Source organism: Desarmillaria tabescens, assembly GCF_030435595.1.
Source record: "Desarmillaria tabescens strain CCBAS 213 chromosome Unknown EV420scaffold_95, whole genome shotgun sequence".
Taxonomy (NCBI): domain Eukaryota; kingdom Fungi; phylum Basidiomycota; class Agaricomycetes; order Agaricales; family Physalacriaceae; genus Desarmillaria; species Desarmillaria tabescens.
The window spans coordinates 89006-104737 of NW_026848394.1; the positions used below are offsets into that span (position 1 = coordinate 89006).

A 15732-nucleotide genomic window follows, 5' to 3' on the forward strand; every position below is an offset into this window, starting at 1 on the left:
CGTCGAAGCTGCTATGCGACCTACAGTTTGAACCACAATCATGCATGGGGACAATGCCCGTCCCACCACCTATGCCGAGTGGAAATGGCGAACCGAAAGGATCGACGCCAACTATCGGTATGGCCTTGCCCAACAGCAGGGAAATAAGTCCTCCCCGAACCCTAACAGTGGTTCGGGTTGAGGCAACCAAAATCAGTCCTCTGCGAAGGCAGGAGCTTCGGGAGGTTCTAGCAATAAGAAGGATGCTACCGGGGTGACGTATGGAGGGGCCAGGTAGCCAATGGAGATTGATAAGCTGTGGAGCAAGAAGCGATGCTTCAAATGCGGAAATACTGGGTGGAGCCAGGACCATAAATGTCCAACGGACAAATCAAAGTGGATCCCCATCAAACTCCCCCCTCGCAAGAAGATCCCCACTCAACGACTGTGCCAGTTACTCGCGGAGGCCAAGAAAGAAGAATTAGAAAAAGACACAAAGGTTGAGGAGGTCAAGGACGATAAGTCATCAAAAGACGAGCCGGCATCGAAATAAGCGATTCGATGGCATCGGCAAAGGACTTAGTTTCATCTGGTGCATGCTCTCCTGCTAGTCAGGTTTCTCATACATATGTAGGTACTCCATATGAGCAATATACGAATTTTTATGCTGTGTTAACCATCGAAGAAACTAAGGAAGAGGAATCACAAAACGCCAATGGCATAGGAGGGGATTTCCACTGCTCCATGCACTCTGCGTTGAGCAATGAACCCCTAGGGGCCGTCTGAGCTCAGGAACCCCCACCTGACAGTATGGGGAAAGTTTGGGATGAAACTGAGAGGCCCTCATGTCAGGATCAGGCTGGGCCCAGCCGCCCCGATGAGGAAGAAAGGCCAACGACCCAGGCCACTGCTCCTACCCCAATTGTAGCAACGGTCAGCATTGGAAAAGCAGCTGAGGCAGGGAACCAGAGGAACCACCCCCACTCAGTAGCCACACGAACGCAGAATGCAGCAGCAAAAGGTGGGGACCCCTCGGGCGAGCCAATATGTGTGCGTCCACAAAGGGTTACCCGGAGTACCATCGGGTCTGAGAGCAGTAAGAAGAAGGACAATGTGGAGGTTACAATGCTGAGCACAAGCGCCTTTGGCTGGGGCTGAACACAGGGCAGCAAGCCCTCCTCCACCACCTCATTGAACAGCGACCAAATGCTGCCTAAGGGCCCTTCCTGGCCCAGTGACCAAATGCCACCATGAGGACAAGCACAAGGAAATGCTGGTAAAGTCATGGTCGAAGAGGTCCCAGATGAAGAGGCCTATTTACGGACTGACATTCCGATAACACCACCAAAAGGAAAGTCTCTTGTGATCCCTGAACATGAATTAGCACCTGAAGCCAAACGGGCCATCATTGACATGTATTATGAGCTGTTTGGCGTGCATTGGACCCGTAAGGCACTGCGACTGGCTACCGACGACACCGCTGCCTGCGCAGCCCTAAACAACTGGGTACACCCCTGACGAAAGGAGGAAGTGAACATAGAACTGTGCGAGCAGTTGAAAGAGCAAGCGGAAACAGCGGCAGAATCCAGAAGCCGATGGGAGTGGATGGAGGATTTGAAAAAGCCACCGATGTATATATGGGGAAGGAAGGGATGAAATGTATCTATTGACGTTCAACTAGAGACCATGGATACGAGGGATCTATATGCCCTAAAGGCGCTGGTAGACAGTGGAGCCACTGGAAGCTCCATCAATCACAAATGGGTAAAGGAGCATGGGATTAATCTTAAAAAGGTGGCATGGCCCATTCCGGTGTACAATGCTGACAGCACCAGGAACAAAGGTGGGGACATCACGGAATATGCCGAAGTACGATTACGCATCGGAGATCATGTTGAACAAATCGACTTCGCCGTAGTGGACCTCGGTAACACCCCTTTATTCCTAGGACATGACTGGCTACAAAGGCACAACCCCTTGATCAACTGGAACACGGGAGCTGTGACCTTAGCCCACTGCACTTGCCGGAAAATCCCTTTCCATCTCCCTGACACCGATCCTTCAGCTCGTTGGGAAGAATACCAAGAAGGAGACACCATCCTGGTAATAGACTTCGAAGAAGCCTTCCATGTATGGGCCATGGGAACCAAGGCAAACGACTTGGCTGCCCAAGCTCATGCCAAGAAGGCCACCAAATCTTTCAAGGAAATAGTACCAGAGGAGTACCGGGAGTTCAAAGACGTCTTTGACAAAGAGAACTTTGATGAACTACCCCCGCGCAAACCTTGGGACCATGTGATCGAGTTAATCCCTAATGCCAATGCCAACTTAGACTGTAAGGTCTACCCTTTGAATCCCTCCGAGCAAGAAGAGCTTGATAAATTCCTCGATGAGAACCTGTCCACAGGACGTATTCAAACCTCGAAATCCCCCATGGCATCACCATTCTTCTTTGTCAAAAAGAAGGATGGGAAACTTCGCCCGGTACAAGACTACTGCAAGCTGAACGAGATGACCATCAAAAATCGTTATCCGTTACCACTTATCGGGGAGTTGATGGATAGGCTCAAATGGGCCAAGTACTTCACCAAACTAGACGTGAGATGGGGCTATAACAATGTCCGAATCAAACAAGGAGACGAGTGGAAGGCAGCCTTTCGAACAAATCGCGGGCTCTATGAACCCCTGGTAATGTTCTTCGGGCTAACCAATTCCCCTGCCACCTTTCAATGGATGATGAACAACATTTTTAAGGACCTCATCATGGCCGGGGAGGTATTGGTATACCTGGATGACATACTTATCGCCTCCAAGACCAAGTCGGAGCACCGGCGAATTGTACGAAAAGTGTTGCAGGTACTTCGAGAAAATCATCTATTCCTAAAAGCCGAAAAGTGCGAATTTGAAGTGGAGGAAACGGAGTACCTAGGGGTGATCATTAGCGAAGGAAAAATCCGAATGGACCTGATAAAAGTGGCTGGGCTATTAGAGTGGCCGGTACCTCAAAAGAAACAGGAGCTACAATCCTTTCTAGGCTTCTGTAACTTCTACTGACGATTCATCCGTGACTACAGCAAGCATGTTAAACCATTGACCTTGTTAACCGGAAAGGTGGAGTGGAAATGGGGAAAAGCACAGCAGGACGCCTTTGAAAAACTCAAAGAGCTGTTCAAAGAGGACGTAGTCCTGGCCATTCCCCTTGACCATGGGAAATTCAGAGTAGAGGCGGATTCTAGTGAGGGAGCCGTAGGGGCAGTGTTGTCACAACAACAAGATGACAAATAGTGTCCAGTGGCCTTCCTATCCAAATCCTTGTCAGTCACCGAGCAAAACTATGAAATTTACGACAAGGAACTATTAGCCATAATGATTGCCCTAGAAGAGTGGCGTCATTATCTAATGGGGGCCCGAGAGGATTTTGAGATTTGGACTGACCACTCCAATCTCCAATATTTCTGTAAACCCCAGAAGCTGAATAGACGACAAGCCCGCTGGATTACCAAGTTAGCAGAATATCAATTCCCGCTTCATCACAAACCTGGAGCCCAGAACCGTAAAGCAGATCTCTTGTCTAGGCGGGCCGATCATGACCAGGGAAAGGAGGATAACAAAGACGTAGTAGTGCTCAAGGCTGAACACTTTAAAGCACTAATGATGCCTACCGCTGAGGAACTCCATGAGAAGGTCAAAGCCGCTACTCATGACCCATGTAAGTGGGATCGGGGTATCTCCGATTCCCTTAACCATGAGAAAGGAGTCACTTGTGAAGAAGACCTCCTATGGTATGATGGGCGAATTTACATTCCTCAAGACTGAAGATTATGGGGTGAAATCATTGCCCTTAAACATGACCATGTCACTGCCGGGCATCCAGGCATTGAGAAGACCAAAGAACTTATTCTTCGTGACTACTGGTGGCCATGGATGCATCGAGAAGTGGAGGCTTATGTAAAGGGGTGTGAAACTTGCCAACAAACCAAGGCTGACCAATGCCCAAAGAAAGCTCCGCTTCACCCCCATTTGATCCCCGAACGCCCATGGACTCACATCTCAGTGGATATGATCACCAAACTTCCTAACTCCAAGGACTACGACTCAATCCTAGTAATCGTCGACCGCTTTTCCAAGACTATTATCCCAGTACCATGTACCGAAGAACTCACCTCCCTTGGCTTTGCCAAAATCCTGAGGGATTACGTCTATGTACCCTATGGAGTAATGCCTGAAAAGGTTATATCCGATTGGGGCTTGGTCTTTGTCTCCAAGTTCATGAGAGACTTCTACACCCTTGTTCATGTCCAAGGAAACCCCTCGACAGCCTATCACCCCCAGATGGACGGCCAAACCGAGAGGGTCAATCAAGAAATCAAGAAATACCTGAAGATGTTCGTCGGCTACCGACAAGATGATTGGAGTGAATGGTTGCCGTTAGCAGCCTTTACTCATAATAATCGCCAACATTCAGCAATGGGATACTCACCTTACAAGGTGATCTTTGGGAGAGACGGGCAAATCCTGGCAGGCACTCATAAGACCACCACCGTTCCGGCGGCTGCCAAATTGGTAAAGGAAATGGAAAAAGCGCAGAAAGAAGCAAGGTCCTCCCTGGAGAATGCAGCGAAGTTAATGAAGAAGGCCTATGATAAACACAAAGAGACCGCAGTCGAGTATCAACCAGGCGATCAGGTATGGCTCGACATGACCAATTTGCATCTACCCCGACCTACGAAAAAACTCGGTGACCGACAGGTGGGACCCTTTACCATTTATCTAAAAAGGGGGCCTCTGCATATGAATTAAAACTCCCGGTGGGGTGGAAAATCCACAACCAATTTAATGAATTCCTACTTACAAGGTACATTCCTCCAGCCTTCTCGAACCAACCTCACCCGGAAAGACCACCACCCGAGTTAATTGACGATGAAGAAGAATATGAAATTGAAGAAATAGTGGAACAACGAGACAAAGTCATTGGACGAGGACGAAACCGTTGTACAATAACCGAGTACCTCGTAAAGTGGAAAGGATATCCAATGGAGGAGAATTCTTGGGTTAAACGCTTGAATATGGCCAATGCAGAAGAGCTTGTCAATGAATACGAAGCCAAAATACATCGCATAGCAAACAAGGTCAATCGTGCTGCTAGTGGGCTACCATATAGCGACTATAGCCCACAAGACTCTTATCCCTCCTCTCCTTCACTGCCTTCTAATACTATTCTCACACAAAATTGGCACCCGGCATTCAATCCAGAACTGGAGCCTGACTTCCTACGAAACAAATGGCCAGTTGTCACCACAGACGAGGCAGACGGAGTACCGACAATTGAAAAAGATGACACCAAGGAAGAGGTGAACCTCCAAAACCTCCAACGAATTTATGAAAATTGGAACTCCGATGAAGAAGATGATGACATACCATCCTTTTACTCGGAATCCAGAAAATCACTCTCAGACAACGATGATGAGTGGGAATCTGAGGACTCATTTGGGATGAACGAGTCTTAAGAGGGGGGTAATGTTACGATTTATTCATTTCTTTTTCTTTTCTTACTCATTGCTGCTTACTCAAATATGCGATCAGTACCAAATGGTTCTCACAGTACTATTTATATCATATCCATAGTGTATTTAAGTAGTAGCCTTCGCTGGCTTAGACCCCAGCTTCAGCTAAGGTTTAATCTACCCAACTCGAACTCCGTGTTTCGCATCTATCTAAGTTTGCTCCTGCTCATTCCATACATCCTTAGACCTACGAGTGTATTGATCCACTGAAGTGTGAGTGGCGATCCTCGTTTGATCTAGTTTGTAGAGTTGGTGGCTAACATCAGAGCACCCTGCTGCTGCTGCTGTGGAGGCACCACCACATCGAAAACTGTGTCCAGCGAAGAGACTGGGATTATATCCAGCTGCTGAGAGTGCTTTGCAAATTGTTGAGATGAAGAAGGACCATGTGATTGGTTTGGTTGGATCATCAGGTGATGGGAAAAGGGGCCATGCAGAGTTGTGTGCAGTTCCATCAGACTCGGTGAAGAGAGATTTGAGGGCAGCAACTGGGCATGTCAGTTTCCTGGGAGCAGTGGTGAGACAGATGGAGATGCCTTTATGAAATGGGTCAGTTTTGGATGCCGAAAGGAAGAGAATGACCTGTTCAGTGGCTTCAAAGCTAGGGAGGAACTGAACTGATGCCTGCAATAACTGAAAGGTCAGGGAGAATTTCTTGTCCACTGATTTGGCTGTGAATTCTCCGCATTGTAGCAAGCCGGTGAAGGCGACACAACAAGCGGCATAGACCACCTTGTGTCCTGGTGTTGTCTCAGGCTTGAGTTGGGCGAGGATGTCCTTAAGCACAGATAGAGTGATTGGTTGCTTCGGCTTGTGATCTTTTTCTCTGTGAAAACGCTTGATACCATGGATGACATGCTGTAAGATGGGGGATTCTGTAGCTGAGAATGGTATGTCGAGATCGGTGTGCATTGATTTGACATGCATGAGGTATTTCTTGATAGTTTTGGGCTGAACTCAGGGGCTTAGGGATGCAACTCACTGTATAAGTGCGTTCTGGGAGGCAGGAAGGATGGACCGTCGGAGTTGTGGAGGGAGTGGAGCTGGACGAAGTCAATGAAGGATTTTTGGCCCGTGCTGTAGGTGGAACGTGTGCTTGATGTGAGGCCATGCCAGAGGTAGAAAGCAACGGTCTTGGAGAGGTTTTCATGTCTTTGATACCACCAATTCGGAGGCACTTTGAGGAAGGCTTTTTGTTGAGATAGGGTGCAAGTTGAAATAAGCGAGTATATGAAAAACAAGAAGCAGTGTCAGCAAGGGCATTATCAGCAGAGGATAACCAAATAGAAGAGAAAGAGAAGTCGAGGCAGCATGCCATGCTGAGGAATTGGCGAAGGAAGTGCATCGTAGGGGCAGAACAAATTGTGTGCTTGTTGAGTGCATCAAAAATGGCTTCATTGTCAATGTGAAAGATGACGTGTTTGTGTCGAAGGGAATCACCCCAACACAGTACCGCATGGAGCGCTGCATATATTTCTTTCACTTGTATGTGAAGATGACGGATTTGGCAAGGTGTCCTTGCAGAGAACCAATGTGAGCCAAAGACTCCTCCAATACCTTTAGACCCTGATGTGTCAGTGTAGATGTGGACTGTCTTGTGTTTTGGTGGCAGGAGGTGCACTCCATTCCACTACAAAGCAACATTAAGCCACCAATTGATGTCAGCCCGAACAGTGAGAGGGATGTGATGTTGAGAAAATGGCAACGAAAATGAGGATGAGAAATCGTGCATCGCTTGAATGAATGCCCAAGACATAGGAATGACTTGAGAACAGAATTGCAGGTAGCCAAGTTAGTTCATCAAGGTCATGTAGTGAACATGAATGGCATGAATTCCACAACTGAAGAAGCTCCCGAAGGTATGCCAATTTAACATCTGGCAGTCGTGCTTCCATTTTGATGGAATCAAGGATGAGTCCAAGGAACTCAATGATAGTTGAAGGTCCATCAAGTTTAGCTGGCTGAAAATGTAAGCCAAGCTGCTGTCCAAGTGCAAGCATTCATTCTAGAGCTTTTTGAACTGTCTCATGAGAATGATCAGGAGAGAAAATGCCTAAGAAGTCATCAAGGTAATGTTGCAAGTATGCTGGTATATGCTTCTGGATGATCCAGTGAAGGGCCTCCATGAAGAGATTGAAGATGTATGGGGCAGAACATAGTCCAAAGCAAAGTACAAGGTTATAATAGAACTTCCCTGCCCAAGAAAAACCAAGTAGATGCCAGTCTTCAGGTTGCACGGGGATCTGTCGAAATGCTTGCTCCCAATCCAGTTTTACCAGGAGAGAACCAACTCCTGATGCAGTGAGGTCTTGAACTGCTTTGTGAAACATGTCATAGGCTATGGAAGCTTCGTGGTCAGGAATTCCATCATTAACAGAGGACCCATGCGGCCATGAAAGATGGAATATACAGCAAATTTTTGTTTGGTGCTTGCGAGAGACAGCACCTTGCAGTGAGGAGTGGAAGAACAGAAGTGGCGGTGCATTGAATGGGCCTTGGTGTTACGGTTTATTCTTTTCTTTTCCTTTTTCTTACGCAATCAGGCTTACTCTATGCTGCGGTTCTGATCGGACATTCTCACAGTACTATTCTTAGGCTACGCACCGTGTATTTAAGTAGAGCCTCAGCTGGTCTAAACCCCAGCTTCGGCTAAGGTTTATTCTACCTAACGTCGAACTCCGTGTTTCGCGACTATCTAAGTTCGCTCCTGACTCCGTTTCATCGCCTTTGACTGCCATTGTATCGTCTACCGAAGTGCGAGTAGCGATCCTTGTCTGATCTAAGCCAATTCGAGTTAGTGGCTAACATTTAGCCGAAGCTCGACACACGTCGCTCAGCGCCACGTTCGAGAACCAGCACTGCCCGACGTACCTATACCATTGAATTCCCTAGTTAAACCTAAGCGGTTGCTAGCAGCACTTTGACGCTTCGTCAGTGCTATCTACCTTATCAAGATTCATCCGATACATCTTTTGATTGCAGTAGTCCTCTGGGTCACACCATTTGACTTATTGCTCCAAGCCGCTGTCGTCGCCTGGATCATTCCGCACATCATCAACGATCCGATCTTTGCAGTCTTAGTTACTGTTCTACTCACCCTCGCCCTCATTCGAGTCTGTATCGCCGCACCGCTTCTAGCAGGACTGTTGGTTGCCCTGTACGGTGCATACGTTCCACTGGTTTGAGGCACGACGAATCTCTTTAACCTATTCTTAAAATCAGCATCATTGTTAGCGGTTATCCTGCTGACATTGACTGACCCTTCCTTTGACAACGAAACCCTGTTGATGACCGGCTCTAACTACGAGACCGACCTCAACCTGATTATCGCGACCCTCGCAGCTTTAACAATCCTCGTCCTAACTGTCGTATGGTCCATCGTTATCGCGGGCAGTCCCAAAAGATAAGCCCACGAACGGATGCCCTTATCCGACGCCATTCCCGTCATCTCCGCGCTTTCTACCGTCTTTTTCTTGTTCATCTGCTTGTACTACCTTCAGCGGTGCTGTCGAGAGCAGAGGCGAGTACGAGCGCAACTTCCGTTCCATTACGTTCCGGCAACACCGGCGTATCCACCACCAATAATCTTCATCCCCGCCGCTTCCCAACAAACCCTCCACGATGGCCGACCCATCACACCCAGAGGACCTGGAGGGTCCCTCTACACATCGTCGCGATCCAGCTCGCGATCCTCAGAGTCGAGCACCGACTCCTACAGAAGCGCCACCGAGTCAGACCACTCCGTCGACATCGCCGATACCCGGGGGGTACTCCTCGACCGAGGAGACTCGCCCCTACCAGGTCTCTTCGACATCTCTCCAGTCGAAGGCGAGTCAAGCGCCGACGGAGCCCGAAGACAAGGCACCAGGCATCTGGTCGAGAGCGAAGAAGGCTCTGACACTGAGTTCGAAGGCGACGAGCTCACTGACCTCGAAAGAATCCGACTCGAAAACCTCCTCGGCGACCTCTACCCGAACGAGGAAGAAGATGCCGCCTATACCGGAGACAGCTGGAGCGGACGCTCCCAGCGCAGGTGGACAGACGCAGAGTGGGGAAGCGAGAAGAGGAGATACGAGAAGGGAAAGGCTAGAGACGACCTCGGAGACGACTCCGGAGAGCTTGGCCTCGGGGCCTCCGCAGCTACCACCCGTCCAGCTGAGCCACAGCCTGTTTCAGGCTCCTGGCCAACCAATCGGGGAAGGGCAGTCGCCTGGTACCCGCGTACCAGTTGGGTCTACGCCGACGACAACGACGGGAAAGAGGCTTCTGTGGCCGGAGAGTCGACCGACTCAGGATCCGAGTCAGAGTCCAACCAGGTCGCTACAAGGCCCGCGACACCAACGCTCGCTCCCACCGTCCTCTCGCACGAGCCGACGAGTGGGGAGCTTTGGAGCGAGTTCCCAGACTACGACGCCGAGGAACTTGGAACAATTACCGCTTCCGAGCGTCTCGCCGGAGTCACCAACTGGGAACCGTCAGTCCAGGCGCGAGCCTTCGCCGACCCCGTCCCTGCCTCCCAGCGTCCCTGGCCTCTCCTTTATCACACGTACGTCGAGTCCCTCGGACTCCCTAGAGATGCCCGGGAAGCCCCAGAAGTCCAGGCCAGAATGGACAGAGGAAGAGCGCATGACACACGCATTCGTCAAGCAGAAGAAGACGCTCTCCAGGGACCCACAGGCTGGTGGGACCTACCACTCGAGCCCGACGCCACCCCCATCGAAGTCAGAAATAGAATACGAGCAGCCGCGGTCAGATACTCCGGCGCCGTACGACATGCAGGAGCAGACCTCGAGGCCAGAGCAAGAGCCTGGGCCGCCTACGAGGCAGAGCTCACCGACTGGGACTCAGATATCGAGAGGCAGAGAAGAAATGCAAGAATCGACCGCCTCGCCCGAGAGAGGCAGGAGGCAAAGGATGCCCAACCGCCCGCCAAACAGGACCCTCGAACCGACGGTAATGGCGGCAGTGAGGCAGGTCCTTCTTAATGGACCCCATCCGCGGCCTGCCATTTTCGACCTCCTACCGTGGCACGGCCTATATGAGATAATGATGGAGGACATGGAAAAAGACCTGCAGTGGTTATTCACGGAGGCGGGGGAAGACTATCGGCATGCTCGCCAGATGGGCGACGTGTATCTGCAGAAAAATATCCTGGACGTAGAAACCTGGCATCGCGCAGCCAGGGTATGGAACCAGGTCCATCCCGAGGACCTCCGACGGGGATGTGAACCGTACCGACGTCCTCAGCCAATGCCTCACCCACAAGATCCGTCGGACTTCTTCCCCGAAGGGTTCTTCGGAGGAGCAGGAGGAGACGACGACGACGACTACGCGGACATGGGGGCGGGACCCTCCAACCCGGACAAGGGAAAGCAGTCCACGGTCCCGCCACCGCCACCGAAACCCCCGCAATATCCGGACCCGTCGGGATATCCGCCGCCAGGGGAAAACCGGAACTTACGATCGTTGTCGCGCCCACCCAAGCCGCCGGCACCCCCTCACGTGCCCTCTCCACCGGATCCTATCCCGCCATGGCAGTTGGCCCCCGGGGGGGCTAACAACCCCTGGAACGACGTGAAACCCAAGCTGGTGACCCAGCCCGAGTACTTTACCGGGGTATCCTCAGACATCACCCGCTTCCTCCATCATTGCGAGGTGTATTTCGCTGTATTCCCTATGTACTACACAATGAACGATCAGGGACACAACCCCTATCACATCACGTTCGCACAGGGATACTTACGGGGAGACGCACAGCAGTGGTGGGTCGACCAGTATTATCGATATCGGGATCCACAGGGCCACTGGAGATTCCCCACTTGGGCAGAATTCTCCCAGGACCTCACGTGAGAGTTCCGCGAGGTAGCAGAGTTGACGATATGGAAGGCCGAGTGGAAGAAGATCCGTCAATCGGACTTCAAATCCGCAGTAGAGTTCTTCGCGAAGTTCGAACGGTTGGCACACAAGTGTGAGGAATTCGGAGACGAAAAGCAGATGTTCGAGGCCGTGGAGGCTGCAATACGACCATCGGTGCGCAATACGGTTATGCATGGGGACAATGAGCGCCCCACAACCTATGCCGAGTGGAAGGCACGAGTATTGCGCATCGACGCTAATTATCGATATGGAGTGGCCCAGGGACTGGGCAGCAAGTCCTCCTCGAACCAAGGCGGTTCGGGTCGAGGCAACCAATCAGGGCAGAAAGGAAGCGGGTCGGGTTCTAGTGGCGATAAAAAGGACGCCACAGGAACGACCTATGGGGGAGCCGGGCAGCCAATGGAGATCGACAAGTTGCGAAGCGACAAGCGGTGCTTCAAGTGCGGCAACACCGGGTGGAGCCGAGACCATAAATGTCCGACAGACAAGTCAAAGTGGCTTCCCGTCAAACTCCCACCTCGCAAAAAGCCCAACGTCCAGCGCCTCCGCCAATTGCTCGAAGCAGCCGAGAAAGAGGAGAACGGGAAGGAGACGAAGATCGAGGAGGTCAAGGACGAAAAATCGTCAAAAGACCAGCCAACGTCGAAATAAGCGATTCGACGGCGTCGGCAAGGGACTTAGTTTCATCTGGTGCGCGCTCTTGTACTACTAGTCGGACTTATACTACGTATGTAGGTACCCCTTATGAGCAATATATCAACCATTTCGCCGCGTTAACCACGGAAGAAACTAAGGAAAATGAATCGCCAACCACCAACGGCATAGGAGGGGATTCCCGCCACTCATCGCGGTCTGCGACAAGTACTGAACCCCTAGGGGCCGTCCGAGCTCAGGAACCCCCGGCTCACCGCACAGGGAAAGCCTCTCGAGGGCAGAGCCCCCTAGGTCGAGTCCCGACTGCACCCCAGACGTGGGAAGGTCACCCCGGAGAGGGAGAAAGGTCGACAACCCAGCCCGCTGGGCCTGCGTCTTCACCTGTGGAGCCGTCTGTTCCAGCGGGATGCGTCGGAAAAGCAGCTGAGGCGATGAACCCGGGCGACCACCTCCACCCAGTAGTCACCCAAGCGACAAACAGTGAAGACCGAACAGGCGAGCCAATATGTGTGCCCCCGCGAAGGGTTACCCGAAGTACCGCTGGGTCTAGGAAGAGCAGTAAGAGAAGGACGACTGTGGAGGTTACAACGCCGCGCACAAGCGCCCGAGGCCAGGGCCGAACACAGGGCAGCGAGCCCTCCTCCACCACCTCGACTACCAAAGGCGCCCAAGTGCCGCCTCAGGACCTTTCTCGTCCCGGTGACCAAATGCCACTTCGAGGGAAGACCCATTCGGTTTCGTTGGAAGAGGTCGAAGATGAAGAAGCCCATTTACGGTCCAACATTCCGGTCGTGACCCCCAAACGGCCTTCTTCACCCACGGTTTCTCTTTCCGCGACTCCCACCGACAAGAAGATTATCCCGGATATGTATTACGAACCTCACGGGATACTCTGGACCCGCCGCGCGCTACGCATTGCCCGGGGGGACGCAGCGGCGAGAGCCGTTCTTAACGGATGGGTACATTCTCGTCGTCGCGAGGAAGTCACCGACCGATTGTGCCACCAGTTGGAGGAGCAGACGGAGACCGCCGCCCAAGCTAGGGAGAAGTGGCAATGGATGGAGGATTTACAGAAACCACCAATGTATATACGCGGGAGGAAGGGGCGGAATGTGTCAATAAAGCTACAATTAGAGACCCTGGACACGAGGGAAATCCACGCCCTAAGTGCCTTAGTAGATAGTGGGGCCACCGGCAGTTCCATCGACCGCACCTGGGCCCACGAGCATGACCTCAACCTTAAAAAGGCGGCACGACCCGTCCCGGTCTATAATGCCGACGGCACCCGCAACAAAGGAGGGGACATAACCGAATATGCCGAAGTACGGCTGCGTATAGGAGACCACGTAGAGCGGATCAAACTAGCCGTAGTCGATCTAGGCTCCACCCCCCTGTTCCTTGGGCATGACTGGCTACAACGTCATAACCCGCTCATTGATTGGGACACTGGGGCGGTTACCTTGGCCCGATGCATGTGCAGGAAGATCCCGTTCTCTCTTCCCGACACCGACCCCTCGGCACGATGGGAAGAGTATGAGGAGGGAGATACCATTCTGGTCATAGACTTCGAAGAAGCCTTCCACGTGCAAGCCATGGGCACCAAGGCCAATGAATTGGCGGCCCAGGCTAACGCGAAAAAGGTGACCAAGTCTTTTGAAGAGGTTGTACCAGAGGAGTATCGCGACTTCAAGGACATTTTCGACAAGGAGAACTTCGACGAATTGCCCCCACGAAAACCTTGGGATCATGCCATCGAACTAATCCCCAACGCTAATGCCAACCTTGATTGCAAGGTGTACCCCCTCAATCCGACCGAGCAGGAGGAGTTAGATAAGTTTTTGGATGAAAATCTGTCCACGGGGCATATTCAGGCGTCCAAGTCCCCCATGGCCTCACCCTTCTTCTTCGTAAAAAAGAAGGATGGAAAGCTCCGACCAGTCCAGGACTATCAGAAGCTCAATGAGATGACCATCAAGAATCGGTACCCGTTACCGCTTATTGGGGAGCTTATGGATCGTCTGAAAAAAGCGAAGTACTTCACCAAGTTGGACGTACGGTGGGGGTACAACAACGTAAGGATCAAACAGGGAGATGAGTGGAAGGCCGCTTTTCGAACCAACCGAGGGCTCTACGAACCCCTGGTAATGTTCTTTGGACTCACCAACTCCCCTGCGACGTTCCAGTGGATGATGAACGACATCTTCAAGGACTTAATAGCGGCAGGAGAAGTGTCGGTATATTTGGACGACATTCTGATTGCTTCCAAGATCAAGGCGGAACATAAGCGGATTGTACGAAAGGTTCTCCAAATACTGCAAGAGAACAAGTTGTTCCTCAAGGTGGAGAAGTGCGAGTTCGAGGTTGAAGAAATGGAGTACTTAGGGGTAATCATCAGCGAAGGGAGGATTCGCATGGATCCCGTCAAGATCGCAGGTCTGCTAGATTGGCCAGTTCCCCAGAGGAAACAAGAGCTGCAATCCTTCCTCGGATTCTGCAACTTTTACCGACGGTTCATCTGAGACTACAGTAAGCATGTAAAACCGCTCACTTCCCTTACTGGAAAGCAGGAGTGGGGATGGGGAGAGGCCCAGCAGAAGGCGTTCGACAAGCTCAAAGAATTATTCTGCGAAGACGTAGTACTTGCTATCCCCTTAGACGAAGGGCGGTTTCGAGTGGAGGCAGACTCTAGCGAGGGAGCGATCGGGGCAGTACTCTCCCAATGGCAAAATGAGAAATGGCGACCGGTAGCCTTTCTCTCCAAGGCGCTCTCTGTCACCGAACGCAACTACGAGATCTATGACAAAGAGCTCCTGGCGATTATGATCACTTTAGAAGAGTGGCGCCAGTACCTCATGGGAGCAAAAGAGGATTTCGAGATTTGGACGGACCATTCCAATCTCCAGTATTTCTGCAAACCCCAGAAACTTAACCGACGACAAGCGCGGTGGGTAACGGAGCTGGCAGAATATCAATTCACCCTGCATCATAAGCCCGGGGCCCAAAATCGTAAAGCGGACTTATTGTCGAGAAGGGTGGACCACGACCAAGGCAAAGAGGACAATCGAGACGTAGTGATACTCAAAGCAGAGCACTTTAGGGCCCTAATAATGCCCACTGCCGAGGAGCTGCATGAACGGATCAAGGTGATAACGCATGACCCTCGCCGCTGGGACAGAGGAATCTCCGACTCCCTAAACCACGAAAAGGGCGTTTCTCGCAACCAAGATCTATTATGGTATGACGGGCGGATCTATGTACCGATAGACAACCATCTTCGAGGACAGATCATAGCTCTCAGACATGACCACGTTACCGCTGGCCACCCTGGCATCGAAAAAACCAAAGAGTTGGTACTTCGCGATTATTGGTGGCCGAGGATGCGTCGGGATGTAGAAGCATATGTAAAGGGGTGTGACGTCTGCCAACGAACCAAGGCGGATCATCGCCCAAAGAAGGCTCCCTTGCACCCCAACAAGGTTCCAGTTCGTCCTTGGACCCACATTTCGGTGGATATGATCACCAAACTGCCGAATTCCAAAGGCTTCGACTCCATTCTGGTTATTGTCGACCGCTTCTCTAAAACCATTATTCCTATCACGTGTACGGAAGAGCTCACTTCGCTCGGCTTCACCAAGATCCTAAGGGACTACGTCTACGT

The 15732-nt window shown here is 51.4% G+C and overlaps 1 protein-coding gene across 1 annotated transcript; it reads right to left on the minus strand.

The window, feature by feature from the left end:
- Nucleotides 1-5693: 5693 nt before the first annotated feature.
- On the minus strand, nucleotides 5694-6470 carry EV420DRAFT_1651349 (uncharacterized protein; the record flags this gene model as incomplete). Its single annotated transcript, XM_060478539.1, has 1 exon — nucleotides 5694-6470. One exon carries the CDS (start codon nucleotides 6468-6470, stop codon nucleotides 5694-5696), a length of 777 nt encoding a protein of 258 aa, XP_060322994.1.
- Between the last annotated feature and the right edge of the window lie 9262 nt (nucleotides 6471-15732).